Source organism: Pristis pectinata, chromosome 26 (assembly GCF_009764475.1).
Source record: "Pristis pectinata isolate sPriPec2 chromosome 26, sPriPec2.1.pri, whole genome shotgun sequence".
Classification (NCBI taxonomy): Eukaryota; Metazoa; Chordata; class Chondrichthyes; order Rhinopristiformes; family Pristidae; genus Pristis; species Pristis pectinata.
In genome coordinates, this window is record NC_067430.1 from 12329855 (window position 1) to 12344627 (window position 14773).

Consider the following 14773-nt stretch of genomic DNA (forward strand, 5'->3'; position numbering starts at 1 on the left):
AATGGTAGGTTTTTAACTAAAAATTGTATACACCACCTTGATTGTTAACCCTAGAAAGTGCTAGTTCATACACTGAGCCATGTGTTCTCGTACAAAGCTGTACAGTGTTCAGCCTTTCGGAAAATCAATAAAGCATTTGTTCTTGTATCTCATCAGTCTTTCAACATGTCTGTCCAGCTGCTCCTGTTCCAGCCCACAGCTGTGGCTGTTGGACTTAAACCATAAACTCCCTTCACTCTTATTTGTAACAGAGGTGTTTGACTTCACTTTTCCTTCTAACTTTCCAGCCAATCATCCTCAGAATTTCCAAGATGTCAGGGAGTACTGCCAAAATTTGGAGAATTTAACCCCTCAAATACATAATGAGCACAAAAATTAACCCCTATACATGATCTTGTAACTTCGTACATGTCTGGCAGGAGAACAGTTCCGGATAGTCCAAGGCAATGTTTAAAAACAGACCCTAGTGAGATGCTCTCTCAATTCTGGCCCAACCAGGCAGGGCTAATGTGAAAACCCTTCATGTGAGAGCCACACTCTGATTTTCTCACTCCAGAGACACCATTGAAAGGAGAGTGGTGATGGGAATTGAAATGCAAGTCTCAGAAGCAAATGGGGACAGATTTCCATTGGATGTTAATTTAACTGCTTGTAAAGACTTTTGATTAAAAACTGTAATTACCCAAAAGCCAGCTGTCTTCTTTCTTAAGCACTTGATTTTCTATATTAAAAAAATTCCTTTTATTATGTGTGAATTTTTTGACTTTTAATTCATTTCCTTTTTATCCATTCCTCTTGTTTAATATTTGCTTTTGGTATTTGTGGTGTTTGGTGGTGTATCCCCTTACATACTTTGTGTGCTTTTCCTTCAGCTTTTATTATTTTTCCCTGCCCTCTTCCCTCATTTCATTGTCAATCAATTTTTGCAGTGGTTTTCTTTCTAGTTCACAGAATCAAAGAGAAGTTACAGCATGGAAGGGGGGCATTCAGCCTGCTGAGCCTCTACCAGCTTTCTATATCCAATCCCGCTCTCTGCCTTCTTCCCCACACTCCTGCAAATTATCTTCACACTTATACAGCTTCCTTGTGAATCCTGCAGTTGAATCTGCCTCCACTTGCATGCCTGGCTGCACATTGCAGAGCTTAACCACTTGCAGGTGAAGTGAGATAGAAATCTGTCAATGGGAACCGTTTCTATCAATCTACTCTGCTTAGACCCTTCGTGACTTCAAAATATCTCTTATCAGATCCCCTTTCAGCCTCCTCTGTTCCAGGGAGGACAGCCCCAGCTTCCCCATTCTGTCCACAAAACTGAAGTCCCAAGTCTTTGGAAATATTCCAAAGCACTTACTATTTGGAATTCTTTATGTAGCTCTCCGATCAATCTCCACTTTCCTTCGGCACAGCTTTGTGGGCCGTAGAGCCTGAATTGTGCCGTAGTTGTTCTACGTTCTATTATAATAAATTTCTTCTATCTTGACCTGCCTCCTTTTTATAAAGAGTAGAATGCCATACGCTGCTTTGACTACTTGCTCAAGCTTTCCACAAGCTAAGGACATATACCTCCAGATCTCTCTGTTTGTGTATCCTTTTTATAATTGTGCTCTCTGGTTTATATTGTGTCTCCGCCCAAAGTGTGACACTTACCATTTTTCTGATGTATTTTATCTGTCATTCCACCAACTTGCCTCTTGCTTCCTGAGGTCCATTATAATTCTCCTCATAGTTCAATTCATGACTAGAAATACAACAGGAGAAGTTAGGTGATTTTTTTTTACACAAGAGCTTATTCAGATATGGATTGACCTTCCATGAACACTGGTGAAAATGGCCAAGTAGCAGGAGCTGAATATTTGAAAGCAATTAAGAGAAAAGTAATAGCAAAAGAAAAGTGGAGATTGATCGGAGAGCTACATAAAGAATTCCAAATAGTAAGTGCCAGCAGTAAATATTGTTATAACTATATTAAGAGAAAGACCATGTTAATGGAAAATATGGGTATAGGATAGGAGCAACTTTTCAGTGTGACTGAACAGGTATGGGTGATGATGTAATGGATAATAAGGCAGTGGTATTCAATTCAAATGTGACTTCTGTGTTCCTGTTAGAGAACAGAATCTCTCTGTTCTGGTAAACAGACAGAAGAATGTACTTCGATCCACAGTTTTGGTAACTGATTTTCACCCCTATAGAGTAATTTTTGTTCCATCATTTTGACCAGTGGCATCGTTATGTGGAGTAGTTATTTTTCCTTGTTATCCATGATTTTTTTTATTTACAGCGTGGTAACAGGCCCTTCCGGCCCAACGAGTCCGTGCCGCCCATTTTAAACTCAAATTAACCTACCCGTACGTCTTTGCAATGTGGGAGGAAACCGGAGCACCCGGAGGAAACCCACGCAGACACGGGAGAACGTACAAACTCTTTACAGACAGCGACGGGAATCGAATCCCGATCACCGGCACTGTAATAGCGTCGCACTAACCGCTACGCTACCGTGCCGCCCTTTTCCGCTCATTACTAAAATAAAGAAGGGCCAATAGAGCCGGTGTGTGGTGGAGTTGGGGGAATTACTGATATTGGGAAGACAGGGTTTGAGGAAGGTACACAAATAACTCCTGGATAACTGACAGTTGTGTACCATGTAATTATGTACTCTCTGACTGATCCCTGTTACTTGTGCACCTAAGATAGCTTTATGTAGATTCTATGTTACAGAAAGCCACACCTAAAGTAGAGCTGCGCAGTATAGAACATCCATACATGTTATGTTCCAGATTGCTGAGGAGCTAACTCTCAATGAATATTATAATCTTTAACTCAATGACTGGATAACATCCATCTATGCTGCCAGAAACAGTGTCATAACTATCATTTGTCTTGTATTTCAAACAGGATGCTTAACCAGAGAATTCGAAAGCCACGTTGTTGCATTGGCCCCCACGGCCTACTGCCCTGTTACTCAGAGAAGCAAGCAGAGGGACAGGAACAACTTTTCAGAGTGACAGACAACATTCAGGCTGAATTGTAAGTTATCCCCACTTTTTCCTGTTGCTTGAGCAATATTCTTCTGTCTTAGACACCACAATAAATTTGAAAATCAAAGAATTGCAGACAGAGTCTAAAATAAAAACAGAGAATGCTGGAAACACTCAGCAGGTCAGGCAACATCTATAAAAACAGAATTAATTGTTCAGAATTAAGACTCTTCATCAGAACTGGGAAAGGGAGAAAATAAGTTAGTCATAAATTGCAGAGAGAGGGTACGGATGGGGGTGGGCTGGGGAATGGATCAGGACAAAGGCATACCTCTAATAGGCTGGACTCAGGATTGCCATAATGATATGGAGACACAAGAGACTACAGATGCTCGAATCTGGAGCAACACACAAAACACTTTGAGGAACTCAGCAGGTCAGGGAGCGTCTATGGAGGGAAATGGATAGTTGACGTTTCGGGTGGAGACCCTTCATCTGGACTGAAAGGTAGAGGGTAAGTAGCTAGTATAAAAATTTGGAGCTTGCTTCACCCCTTCCCTCCGCCTCAGACAACCCTCGTGAGGGATGGAGGTGTGGAGGGAATGTATGTCCATGGTGAAAGTGAACTGGCTGGGATCAGGAAATTGGAAGCTGTCAAAATAGCAAAAGGCTTCATCACTATAGCAATCCTAACTCCACCCTATCAGAGATATTCCCTTTGTCCCCTTCATTCCCACCTCCCACTCTCTCTGCAACTTAAAACTAATTTGTCTTCTCTCTTGATCAGTTCCAACAAACTGTTTAATCTCAAACATTATCTCAGTTTCTCTCTCCACAGATACTACTTGACCTGCAGCATTTCTGCTTTTATCCCATAATGAATTTATTTATCTATTATTGCAATAAAACAGTAATCTTACACAAAGCCGTTTTACATGCCACTAAGATATCAATAAATCATTTCTAGATCACTTCTATTTCCTTTCCCATTCCTTGTAACCCTGTGTATTTCCAGTAGGTAAGGTGGTACGCCCATTGTCTTATTAATTGAAAAATTGTTGCTATTTATATGACTGAGTCATAGTCTGGCAGAAAATCCCACGTTCAACCACTGGTTTAGAATGGGGCCACCATAATAGACCACGGCACCCCTGCACAATGGAGAGGGAAAATAGTTTATGTTCCTGAGCACTATGTAATAACTGCAGTTAGAATATATGTGCAAGAAGTTGGATGAGGTATCAAAGGAGATTTTCTTCTGTGTGTGGGTCATTGGCAGAGAAGGCATTTATTACCTGTCTCTAGTTGCCCATTAGAACGTGATGATGAGCTGTGTTTCTTTGAACTGCTGCAGTCCTACTAGCAAAAGTACTTTCACAGTGCTGTTGGTTATTCCAGGATTTAGATCCAATGACAAGAATAGGAAAAGCTTGTATTTCCAAATCCTGGACTGGAATCTACATTTGATTGTATCCCAAGTGCTTGTTGACTGTGTTCTTGGTGCTGAATCCTCAAGGGAAGGGGAGAAAGGATTAATCTTGATATTGTGTAATTTATATAACAAACACTGTCATCACTGTAGAATGGTTCTCTCAAGAATACAAATATATTTGCTCAAGTAATTACCACAATTAATACATTTCTGGAAAATGTCAATTTATAAATATTTTAAGGTGTAAAGCCCATTGAACTTATTTTTTTTAGAAGTACTGTCTGGTTGTAATCCTATTGTAGTTTCGGGAAGATGAGAAAACCACTTGTTTTTCCGTGGACTGTGGCAGGAAATTAAGGTTTCATGGATTATGATCAAAAGCCGATGCAAACTTTTGTTCATCCTTCCAGTTATTTTTGGCATGATTTCAGTGCTGAATCATCTGACAGTTTTTCCTGATGTCTAATTACTTACTAAACAAAAAAAAAGGACAGTACACCTTCAAATAACTTAGTAATTTTTTTAACAGCCTATTATCTGTTTTATGCCTTCCCTGTAACAAAAACAATAGCACTTATACAGGCTCTTTAATGTAACAAATCAGCCTAAGATTCTTGACAGGAGCACATTATAGAAAATGATGCTAAACCACATATTAGGATAGATGACCGAAAGATTGGTCAAAGAGCCAGGTTCCAGGATCATTTTTAAAGGAAAGTTGAGAGAAATGGAAGATTTTAAAATGGGATTTCAGACACTGGGGCTTTGGTAGCTGAAGGCACAGTTTCAAAGGGTGGAGCAATTGCATTCTCAGACCAGCAAGAGGTCAGATTAGAGCCAATATCACAAATGATTATAGGACTGAAACAGATTATAGAGATAGGGAGGATGATAACGGAGTGATTTGGAAAAAAAAGATTTCAACATCAAGATGTTGCTTAACTATAGGTCAGCGTGTACAGGATTTGGGTAAATTGGGATTTAGGAAGCAGGTTTTGGATGATCTCAGATTTATAGAGTGTAGGATGAGGGCTGGTGAACTGAGGTGGGCTGGGACATGACCTTAATGATGATGTGATTCAGAACTAAAGTCAAGGTCAAATATGACCTAGTGGGGTGAACAGTTTTGACGGTTTTAAATAGCTAACAATGTTTATCTTGGTAGGAATAATGTTTTCTCAGTGCTGCTCTATATTAAAGATGTGCGGCAAAATAAATGGGCTGTGGGATAGATAGAAGTGTTGTTCGTAGCAATGCTAAAGTGATAAAAATTTTGAAAGATGATAATGATCACTAACACTTGTGAGTGCTGTAGTGAAGGTTGTCAGTGGAATGGTATTGTCTTGAAATGCAGAGCTTTCCAGACACCATGTGTTTGCTGAAATCAGAACAAACTATGGCCTAAAAGAGTAGATAGTGTAGTGCTTTTGTTTTACATTGCTGCATGTGAAAGCAACTGTTTTTTAGGTAGTTACATATCATTCTAAGAATTTGAAAACTTGGCATCATGCATCACGCATCTCCGATATAATTTTTGATATGAATTCCTTGCAGAGTGCTATGTTTGGTGCAGTGCAAGGACATTAGTGCATGTCTGAGGAATGCCTGTTCTTGGACCCTCCTGGGATAACAAGAATTGTAGCCCAGCAATGGACTGGGGCCTCATTCTCTTAATGTACTGGGATCCCTCCACTATAGCTTTATCACCTCTCCACACCCCCACATCCCCTGATCAGTCCTCATTACCCTCCCCACTGTGAAATCCACTTGATTTTCCTATCACAACTCTCCAGTAAACACCCATCCCCACTCAGAAACCTACCACCCTCTTGTCGCTCAATCTTCCCATACTTCAACCCCACAAGGTTCTTGCACAAAGATTTCCTCCAAGACCCAGCCCAGCAATCCCTCTGCTGTAGGTATCAATCCCATCAGTCTCCCTCCTGACAGTTCACCTGATACCCAGACTCCAATCAGGCCAACAATGGTTGGCCCACTTCCACGGCCATGTCCCTCCCTATCATGATCTTTGGACCTGGTCTTGCTCCTGGGGCAGCACATTCTTTTCATTGACACCTGAAACAGTTGCATCAACTATTAGGAGATATTAGGTTTTCTTCACACATGTTTTTCCAAATCAGCATCATAGTTTTATAAGATATTTGAACACTGTTTGAAGCAAAGTTTGAATTTTAATGTAAATTGCAACACTGTTGGCATTTGTAAACTGTTTGCAGGAATTATCTACAGAACTGCTGGACGTATACCACTACACATATGCACAGATTCAGCTCTCAATAACAGTTGAAACCAAGTTAAGATTTATTTGATTAATAGTGTATTTAATAATGCATAGGTGACCTCCTGATACTCAGTTGTCCAGTATTACTGCCCAGAGTGTATCCTGCAAACTGTGTGATCTGCAGCCTTCACTCTATAACATCTATTTCACTTTATCATCAGCAGTATGCTAATCTGCACAGTCTGCATGTAAATAGACTTTTTGTACCTAACTGTCTGTCATAAAATCCTGTGTCTCCTGTATCCTAGCTTGTTGACAGACACTGTGTCACATCGTCAACATTTGTTCTCCGTTAACCCTATTTGAGCATACAGTAATAACTAAGGACAAAGCCTTTGAATCCTTGTTGGTAAAGAAGTTAAAACTTCAAAGCTTGAGTTTTTTTTAAACTTTGCTGCTGCTTCCAGCCTTCATATGGTTTTGAAAGCAAAGCCACTGTTCTTCCTAATCGATTCCAGATGTGTGGAACCTTAGCCAGCGTTTCATTTCCCGGCCAGCACAGGGTAATTGCTTTATGCTTTGCAGTGGCAATCCCACAGTACCTAGAGGATTGCATCATGTGGATTTGGTTTTCATTTCAAACTATCATCTACTACCTTAGGGGTTTGCCTTAACCTTCCTGGAACTTGTCACCACCCCATCCCCCAAAACCCCACCATCACCACCAGTGCAGATTTTAGATCTAAAATACACATTTAATTTCCAGATGTACTGTTCTGATGCTGAGAGGTTAATTTGCTAATCTTAATTTTTTTTCCACTAAAACTCACAGCTCTCCAGGACCTTTCTCAAGTAACCATACTTCATACCCCTAACAGTGAGGGGTGTTGAGTTTCCCGGCTGAGGCCACACCTCTTTTGTTATCTCTCTCTCACACACACACACACACACACACACACACACACACACACACACACACACACACACTCCATAACACTTCCTTCCCTAGCCCAGAGGCACAAGACCATTGTAGCATAACAAAACCAGAAAATTTTGGAAATATTCAGTAGGTCAGACTGCATCTGTGGGAAGAGAAACAGAGTTTCCATTTCAGTATTTTCTGTTTTTGATTTAGATTTCCACCATCTGTAGGTCTTTTGTTTTTTGCCATTTGTAACATACCTGTTTGTTCCTGTACTAGTTATGAATAAAATAATGTAGCTCATGATCAGTGCAGAGCTTGGTCCAAGGAGATTCTCTTCAAATTACTTAACAAAATATATGCAAAACATTTCCATAAGGTCATACAATCTATATTGTAGTTTGTCCCAGCAATGTATTTTTTTATTTCAAAGTATTTTTTGTCCCAACCAGTGATATGTGGCCAGTCTGTTGTTGCAGTGGATTCTGGTGAAGTAAATGCTGCAATTTTTGATGCAATTGTTTTATCTCAAATGGCCACTCTTTCTATCTCCCTTTTCCCCTAATCTGTTTTTCTCCTCTTATGCCCTTCCCATTTCCTCTCCCATGCTGCCACCTCCCCTAACCCCACCCCTGCCCCTCTGTGTGTAACCTTCCTGCTCTCCTTTTCCATCCCTTCCTCTCCCCAGTGATCTGTGATTCTATGGGCAAAAGGGACTATAATATCTCTTCAGCCACAGTTTACAATCAGCAGTAAGATTAATAGCTGTTAATCTGCTTTTTGTATTGTTCATTGTAAGAGGAATAATGATTAGAACAAGATAATTATCTGCTATCTTCGAACAGTGCCATAAAATCACTGGCAGTCACCTAAACAGACAGGCAAGGCCTTGGTGTTATATTTCATCCAGCAGGCATCTCTGCCAATGTAGCAGCAATGCTTATCTGCTGTACTTATCCCCGGTGTTGGACCTGTTTCTATTCCCTTCTCAGACTGATGTGAATTAAAATTTAGACCAAGTCCCTATAAAATTCCTGAACCTTTCTGTTGGTATGTCAAAGAGTTGGCTTCGTACAAGCACACAATGGTGCTTGCAAGGAACACAGGAAGAGAAATGTTGTTCTTGGCCTGTGAGAGCCTATCCACTATAATTAGAACCATGGTACCTGATGAGAGTATACATTTGATTTAGGAACAAAATTTCTCCTGTGATAATACAGAGACAGTGTTATGCAAAGCAAGAAACTGTGTCTGTAGTCACATTAGCTTTACAAACTTTTTGATAGGAATTTCATCTAGTGACTTGCTATTGCTGTCTTCTCTCTGTATTTCCTTTTAACTGAGGCTGATGTGTTATTTAAGTATTGGTGCTACATAAATGTATGTTGCTTGGAATGGATTTGGCCAAGTGCTATGTTACTTCTCTTTTCTAGTTTCATTGCAGTGGAACAGATCGACAGTTATTGTGTTCTCATCTCCTCGAAGGCAGTCTATTTTCTGAAGCATGGCGAGTATGTTGACAGGGATGCCATTTTCTTGGAAGTCAAATATGATGACCTCTACCACTGCCTTATCACAAAGGACCATGGAAAGGCATATTTACAGCTGACAAAAAAAGCTGAGAGTTCAAGCAGTGGTGTGGCCATACCTGGGCCATCACATCACAAGCCAATGGTGAGTATTGGAACTATTTGTTCCCTGCAAATAATGAAACCATGAGACCAAATTTGTTCCCTGCAAATAATGAAACCATGAGACCAAATTGCAGACTTCATTCCCTGGTTTGTGCTAAGCTACTTGATCTGAGCTGGCTCACCAAATGGGGCACTGCAATCACCAGCTTCTTATCCCTGAACTAATATACGAAATATCCACCAGCTCTCATACTCTTTGTTTACAGGGCTCACCTATGACATTCCTCAAGGTTGAATGTCTAGGTTCACACATGAAACTTGGCCAGATGGTCAAAGTATCCCATCATCTGTGGGACAAGTTTAAATAACACCTTGATCGTTGGAGGAGTATCTGCTGAATTCTCATATCATCTGGATCAGAGCTATTCAAATTGCAGCCCTTTAGCCTTTGCACTCCAACCCACCAAAGAGCAATCAATTGAATTTTCTCTGCATATACATTTATTAATCACTGATATGTCTTGTTTACAGTTTGTGGCACTTAAAAATTGGAAAGATCATTTCAGTGTTACAGCTTCACTGATAGCTAAATTCTAAACTTGAACAAGATCTGTCAGTATAAGTGAGATATGTGCATATTAATGGGAACAATAGATAAACTTTGTTGTGGCTTTGGGTTCACTTGATATATCATTGTGACCCACAAAAAGAATAAGTTTGGGGATTCTTGTCATGATTTCACCAGCATATGTTTTTTGGTTGCTAAAATAATCAATAAATGTATATTAGAACTTCCCTTCAATCAGTGGTAGTTTAATGGGCTACTATAAATTACCCTTCAGTGAAGGTTAATGGCAAAAATAATCAAACAGGAGTTGATGGACATGTGAGGAGAGAATAAGTTGCAGGGGTACAGGGAAATAAGGAGGAGGGAAATGAGACTAATGGGTTGTTCCCCTGGGAGCTGGCATAGACCAAATGGCCTCCTCCTATGTCACTATGTGATAGGAATGGTCTGAATCCTCATTGGTTTCAGTCCTTACATGGATTACTAACATCACGTGTTTGTCTTAGTACAAAAAACAAACTTAGTAGATCCATTGTTCATGTTTCTTTCAGGTCCACGTCAAGTCAGAGAATCTCGCACTTAAGATCTCACAGGAAATTAATTATGCCAAAAGCCTCTACTACGAGCAGCAGCTCAAGCTACAAACCAACGAGAACCAAGAGAATCTGGAGCTGGACTCCTAGTAGCCTCTCTAGTAGTTGACCACAAGCAACAAAGTACAGTAACGAGACCACACAAGCCTCTATGTATAATAGTTTATTGTATAAGCACGAGTGTTATGAACTCATTTCCTTTGAACGTCATCCCTGAAGCCTATTTGAAGCAACCAGGTGGGGAAGTAATAATATGCTTGGTTTTGGGGACAGTTTATTGCAGAAACTCTAATAAGGAGCAGGTTCTGTTCAAAATGTATTTTACATTTTATATATTGTATTTACAAAAAATTGTGACAGAGTTGAGAGTTCTTTATATTTTACTAATCTGTACATACCTGTAATATTACTTTCTTGTAAATAATTTAAAAAATCTCACAGGAACTGTTATGTACAGAAGCAGCATTTAAAACCAGCTGCAGCATAATATAGCAGATTACTTTATTGCACTAGTACTATTCATAAATGTACTTGATTTTTCAGGGCAATCCAAACCCTGCAGAATGGTCAGGGAACTTATTTCCAAAAAGTCACCATCCCTACTTTTCTCAGATTCTTCCTTCCCATCAAATTTATTTTGTCTCTTTGTATATGCAAACTGGCAGGCAAGAAGAATTGTTGGACTGTACAAGGAAAAAGTATTGAGGGGGAAACAATATATTTGCAAATTGGCATAGAAAGTGTCATGTTTCTGTGATGCAGTATAAAGATGTTAATGTTTGATAATAAGGCACAGTGAGGTGGCTACTGAATTTTAGGTGAGGGATAACTGAGTTAGGAAGAAAGAGCATTACCTGGCTGTGGCTGAAACTTTCACTCTGAGGCATACTAGGATTCTGTCTTCCTTTTCTCAGTTGGAGCAAAATTAGTGTCAGTTGGGTATTGTGACTTCACCTCATTGGCTTATGTCAAGGAAGCATAAAACAGGAAGAAGTGAAATGGTATCTCTCTAATTGTAGAATGCCGTACAGTTGCCTGTTGAGAAAAGCTATTGAATGTGGTCAGATTCTAACAGCAACTGGAACAAGTCTGTGACAGGGAAGGATCTGTATAATTGTAACTGCACTGAAAATTATTGTAAGTATATATAAAGTATGTGTTGGTGTGCTGAAGTCAAAGAGTCTGCAGCTAGGTATTTAGAGGTCTGTAGAAAAGAATGATTATTAGAGAGCATCCACAATACAATGGGCCCATGTCTTTGCACTGTTCACATGTATTGAACAAACTTCTTTCACTACTTTTTTTTCCATTATGTCACAAGGAATCAAGCACAATGTGCAGAAAGTGGTCAGTTGGTTGCAGAAAGATTGGTATCAAAGGGACAGCCAGTGGTTTTTGAACTGGAGAGTTAGGTTTGGTGACTTCCTGGTAATTTGGAATTAGAATGGGACAGCCAAGACCTCACGTGTAAGCATCTAAAGTGACAGCTCCATTTTGCAAACTGGACAAAAGATGGCTTCCTGACAGAAAGCTGAGCTAGCTTATTCAGTTCCCACTACATGTTGCATGGCAGATCTCTGTAATCTAATGGTCTTTGGGAATCACTGATCAGCTTGTTTTGTGAAAGACCCTGACTAGTTTGTTGCAGAAGAGACTCCATCAAGCAGCAAGGCACTGGTAGTTGCTATTCCTGCATTCCTCTGTAGTATAATCTCTGAGATTATCATATATATTCTTCCAGATTAGGGGGCATGGGGTAGGGTGGAGCAGGTTGGTATTTTCCTGTGAGCGGTGTGTGACAAAAGGATTTTTTTTTTGCCCAATGTGGTTGATTTTTGTGCAATTTTTATTATCGAATAAAATGAATTATTATGAAAGGAAATGTGTATGTATAATATTCTATGCAATTTGTGGCACTTTAGGATTGCCCCTTATACTGGCTTGGTGCTAATGGTGTACTCGTCTTCTGGGATTTAAATGGTGTGTGAGAATCGATATTAATTGTACTTTCAGAGGAAGTAAATCATGACTTTAATCTCTGCAACTAGATTAGCTAGATAGTATAAAGCTTTGAATGAGGCTACTTTACAGGGTTCAATCTAGATTCAACAGTGGATGCACAGTACAAACTGGTTATTCTGGTGATCTCCCTCTGTGCATGTAAGGAATTAGCTGGTGCGAGATGAAAATATTCTATGAAATGCTCTTAAGGTTCATGGATTGGCAGAATACATCTACTCCTTCACAATATGGGACCTAGAAGTGTAATTTCAAAATCTGCAGATGACCTTAAGTGTGGCTCACATAGAGGGACTGCAACAAATTACAGGAAATATTAATGAACAGAAAAACGAGCATATAATTGGCAAATTAACATCAATAGAGATAAGTGTGAGGTGGTATATTTTAGTAGGAGGAATAAACTTACCCTGTAATCCTTCAAAAATAGCTTTCTAAGAAGAGCATTAGCCAAGAGTTAGAAGAGCTTATACACAAGGCACTAAAATAGGCAAGTAGGAACATGAACTACGGTGAAGGGCTGGGATTATTTTCTATGAGGATGGAATTGAAAGTCACAAAATTGTTGAATTTCTATAGAAACTTGGTTAGACCACACATCTTGACTACTGTGAATAGTTCATATTATAACAAGATTATAAAATGAGATAATAACTTATGCTTATCAGGAAAGGGACTTTAGAAAACAGAAGTCTGAGGGTTGAGCTGATAGAGTAGAACATGGAGGAGGTGATAGCACACATGGGTAATATTAGACAGCCAACTATTACAAGACACCAATAATAACACGAGGAAATTCAGAAGAAGCTTCTTTGCCCCGCACATGGTTAGAATGTATTGAGAGAGGGATTGCACATCAGAGTGGGAGGTGGAGAGATGGGGATTGGGCAAGGAGGTTGGTGTCACTGAAGACATTTGCAGAAAAGGAGGAGATGGAGGAAGCAATCAGTAAAAAGAAGTTAAAGAAATACTTACCTGGAGAAACCTGAATGCCTTAGACTCTGTGGCAGAAGAGCAGGTAGGGGTTAACTAACACCAATGGATGCCTCAACCCTCCATTCAGGACTAGAGTTATACAGGAAAACAGGCCCTTTGGCCCAACTTATCCATGTCGACCAAGTAGCCTAGCTAAGCTAGTTTCATTTACCTGCATTTGGCCGATATCCCTCTAAGTCTCTCCTATACATGTACCTGCCAAATGTTTAAATACAAGTTGTAATGTTCTTGCAGGATTTGCATAAGTGACGTAGAAGTGACATAAATGAGCATTGTGCATCATTTGCTATCACAGCACATGCTGTGCAGCCTCTGTGCTGCAGCACATGTGCAGAGATGTGCCTGTAACAAATCCATTCCAAGCTGAAAATGCCCATTCAACCCCACATGTTTGAGCGCCCACTAGTTTAGATGATGTCTCATCACAAAAGCACTGCTGAACCAAATGGACTGCTCCTGTGCTGCAAATACCACATTATATCATGGTACCAGGCTGCCAGTGCAGAATTATCACCAGGTTTAGTCGACAAACTTGGTGATCTTTTTTAGATGATGATTGATACTCTGCCTTAGACTTCAATGATGCTGGATCTGGAGGCAGAAAATTCAACCAGACGTGCCGGAAACATCAGAGGAAGACGGATCTGGTTTGGCTGTGATACATCTCAATTCCATCCAACCAACGTTTATTTCCTCAGCTAAGAACAGCTGATTAAACCAGATGCTGAACGGTCAAAAGCAATGGACTGCACCTTCAGGAAAGCAAGGTATATAGAATTTGAGTAAATGTTTTTTTTAAACAGTTCTGTTGTATTTCACGCCACTCTCTGTAGATGGACATCAGTCTACTCAATTACAACTTACATGAGGGCTACATTCTTTTAGAGAAAGATGCAGGTCCTCTTGCTCGCACTCTAGCATTGAGATGAAGGTGAAGAGCAAAACTCCTAGTGCAAGACAGTCTTTTGGGGAAAGGTCCTCTCTTGTGTGCATTCACATGCACATCAATAACTTGCCACAAAGGAAACCTCACTCCCACACACTGGACACAAGGTAAGTGAAACTGAGTAGTGATTAAATGATGCCAAATTTGTGAGAGAAATTTTAATTCAAATTTATACTGTTCTCCATTTAGTTAATCATGTTACATTATTCACAGATCTAATTAAGTTTGGTATTGTATATAAATTATTTCTTGAATATGTCTGATCACAAGAATTATTTAGTGGCACTGCATTAAGGTTAACGTTTAGGTGTGGAACAGTCTCTCACTAGGGAACCAAACAATTTGCCTGAAGTCTTGTCCATTTAGAACATGATTCTGCCTGGGTTCATGTTCTCTCCATTATTCATTTTGATTGGCAGTTTCATGAGGTCAGGCAGGATGAC

At 39.8% G+C, this 14773-nt stretch overlaps 1 protein-coding gene across 1 annotated transcript in view; it reads left to right on the forward strand.

Moving 5' to 3' along the window:
* Positions 1-12240, forward strand: part of vps13d (vacuolar protein sorting 13 homolog D) — a 222585-nt gene extending 210345 nt beyond the window's left edge. Inside the window, 3 exon segments of the mRNA XM_052039131.1 lie at positions 2896-3027; positions 9008-9248; positions 10328-12240. Coding sequence (XP_051895091.1) covers positions 2896-3027; positions 9008-9248; positions 10328-10459 — 505 coding nt within the window. The 3' untranslated portion in view covers positions 10460-12240.
* The last annotated feature ends 2533 nt before the right edge of the window (positions 12241-14773 follow it).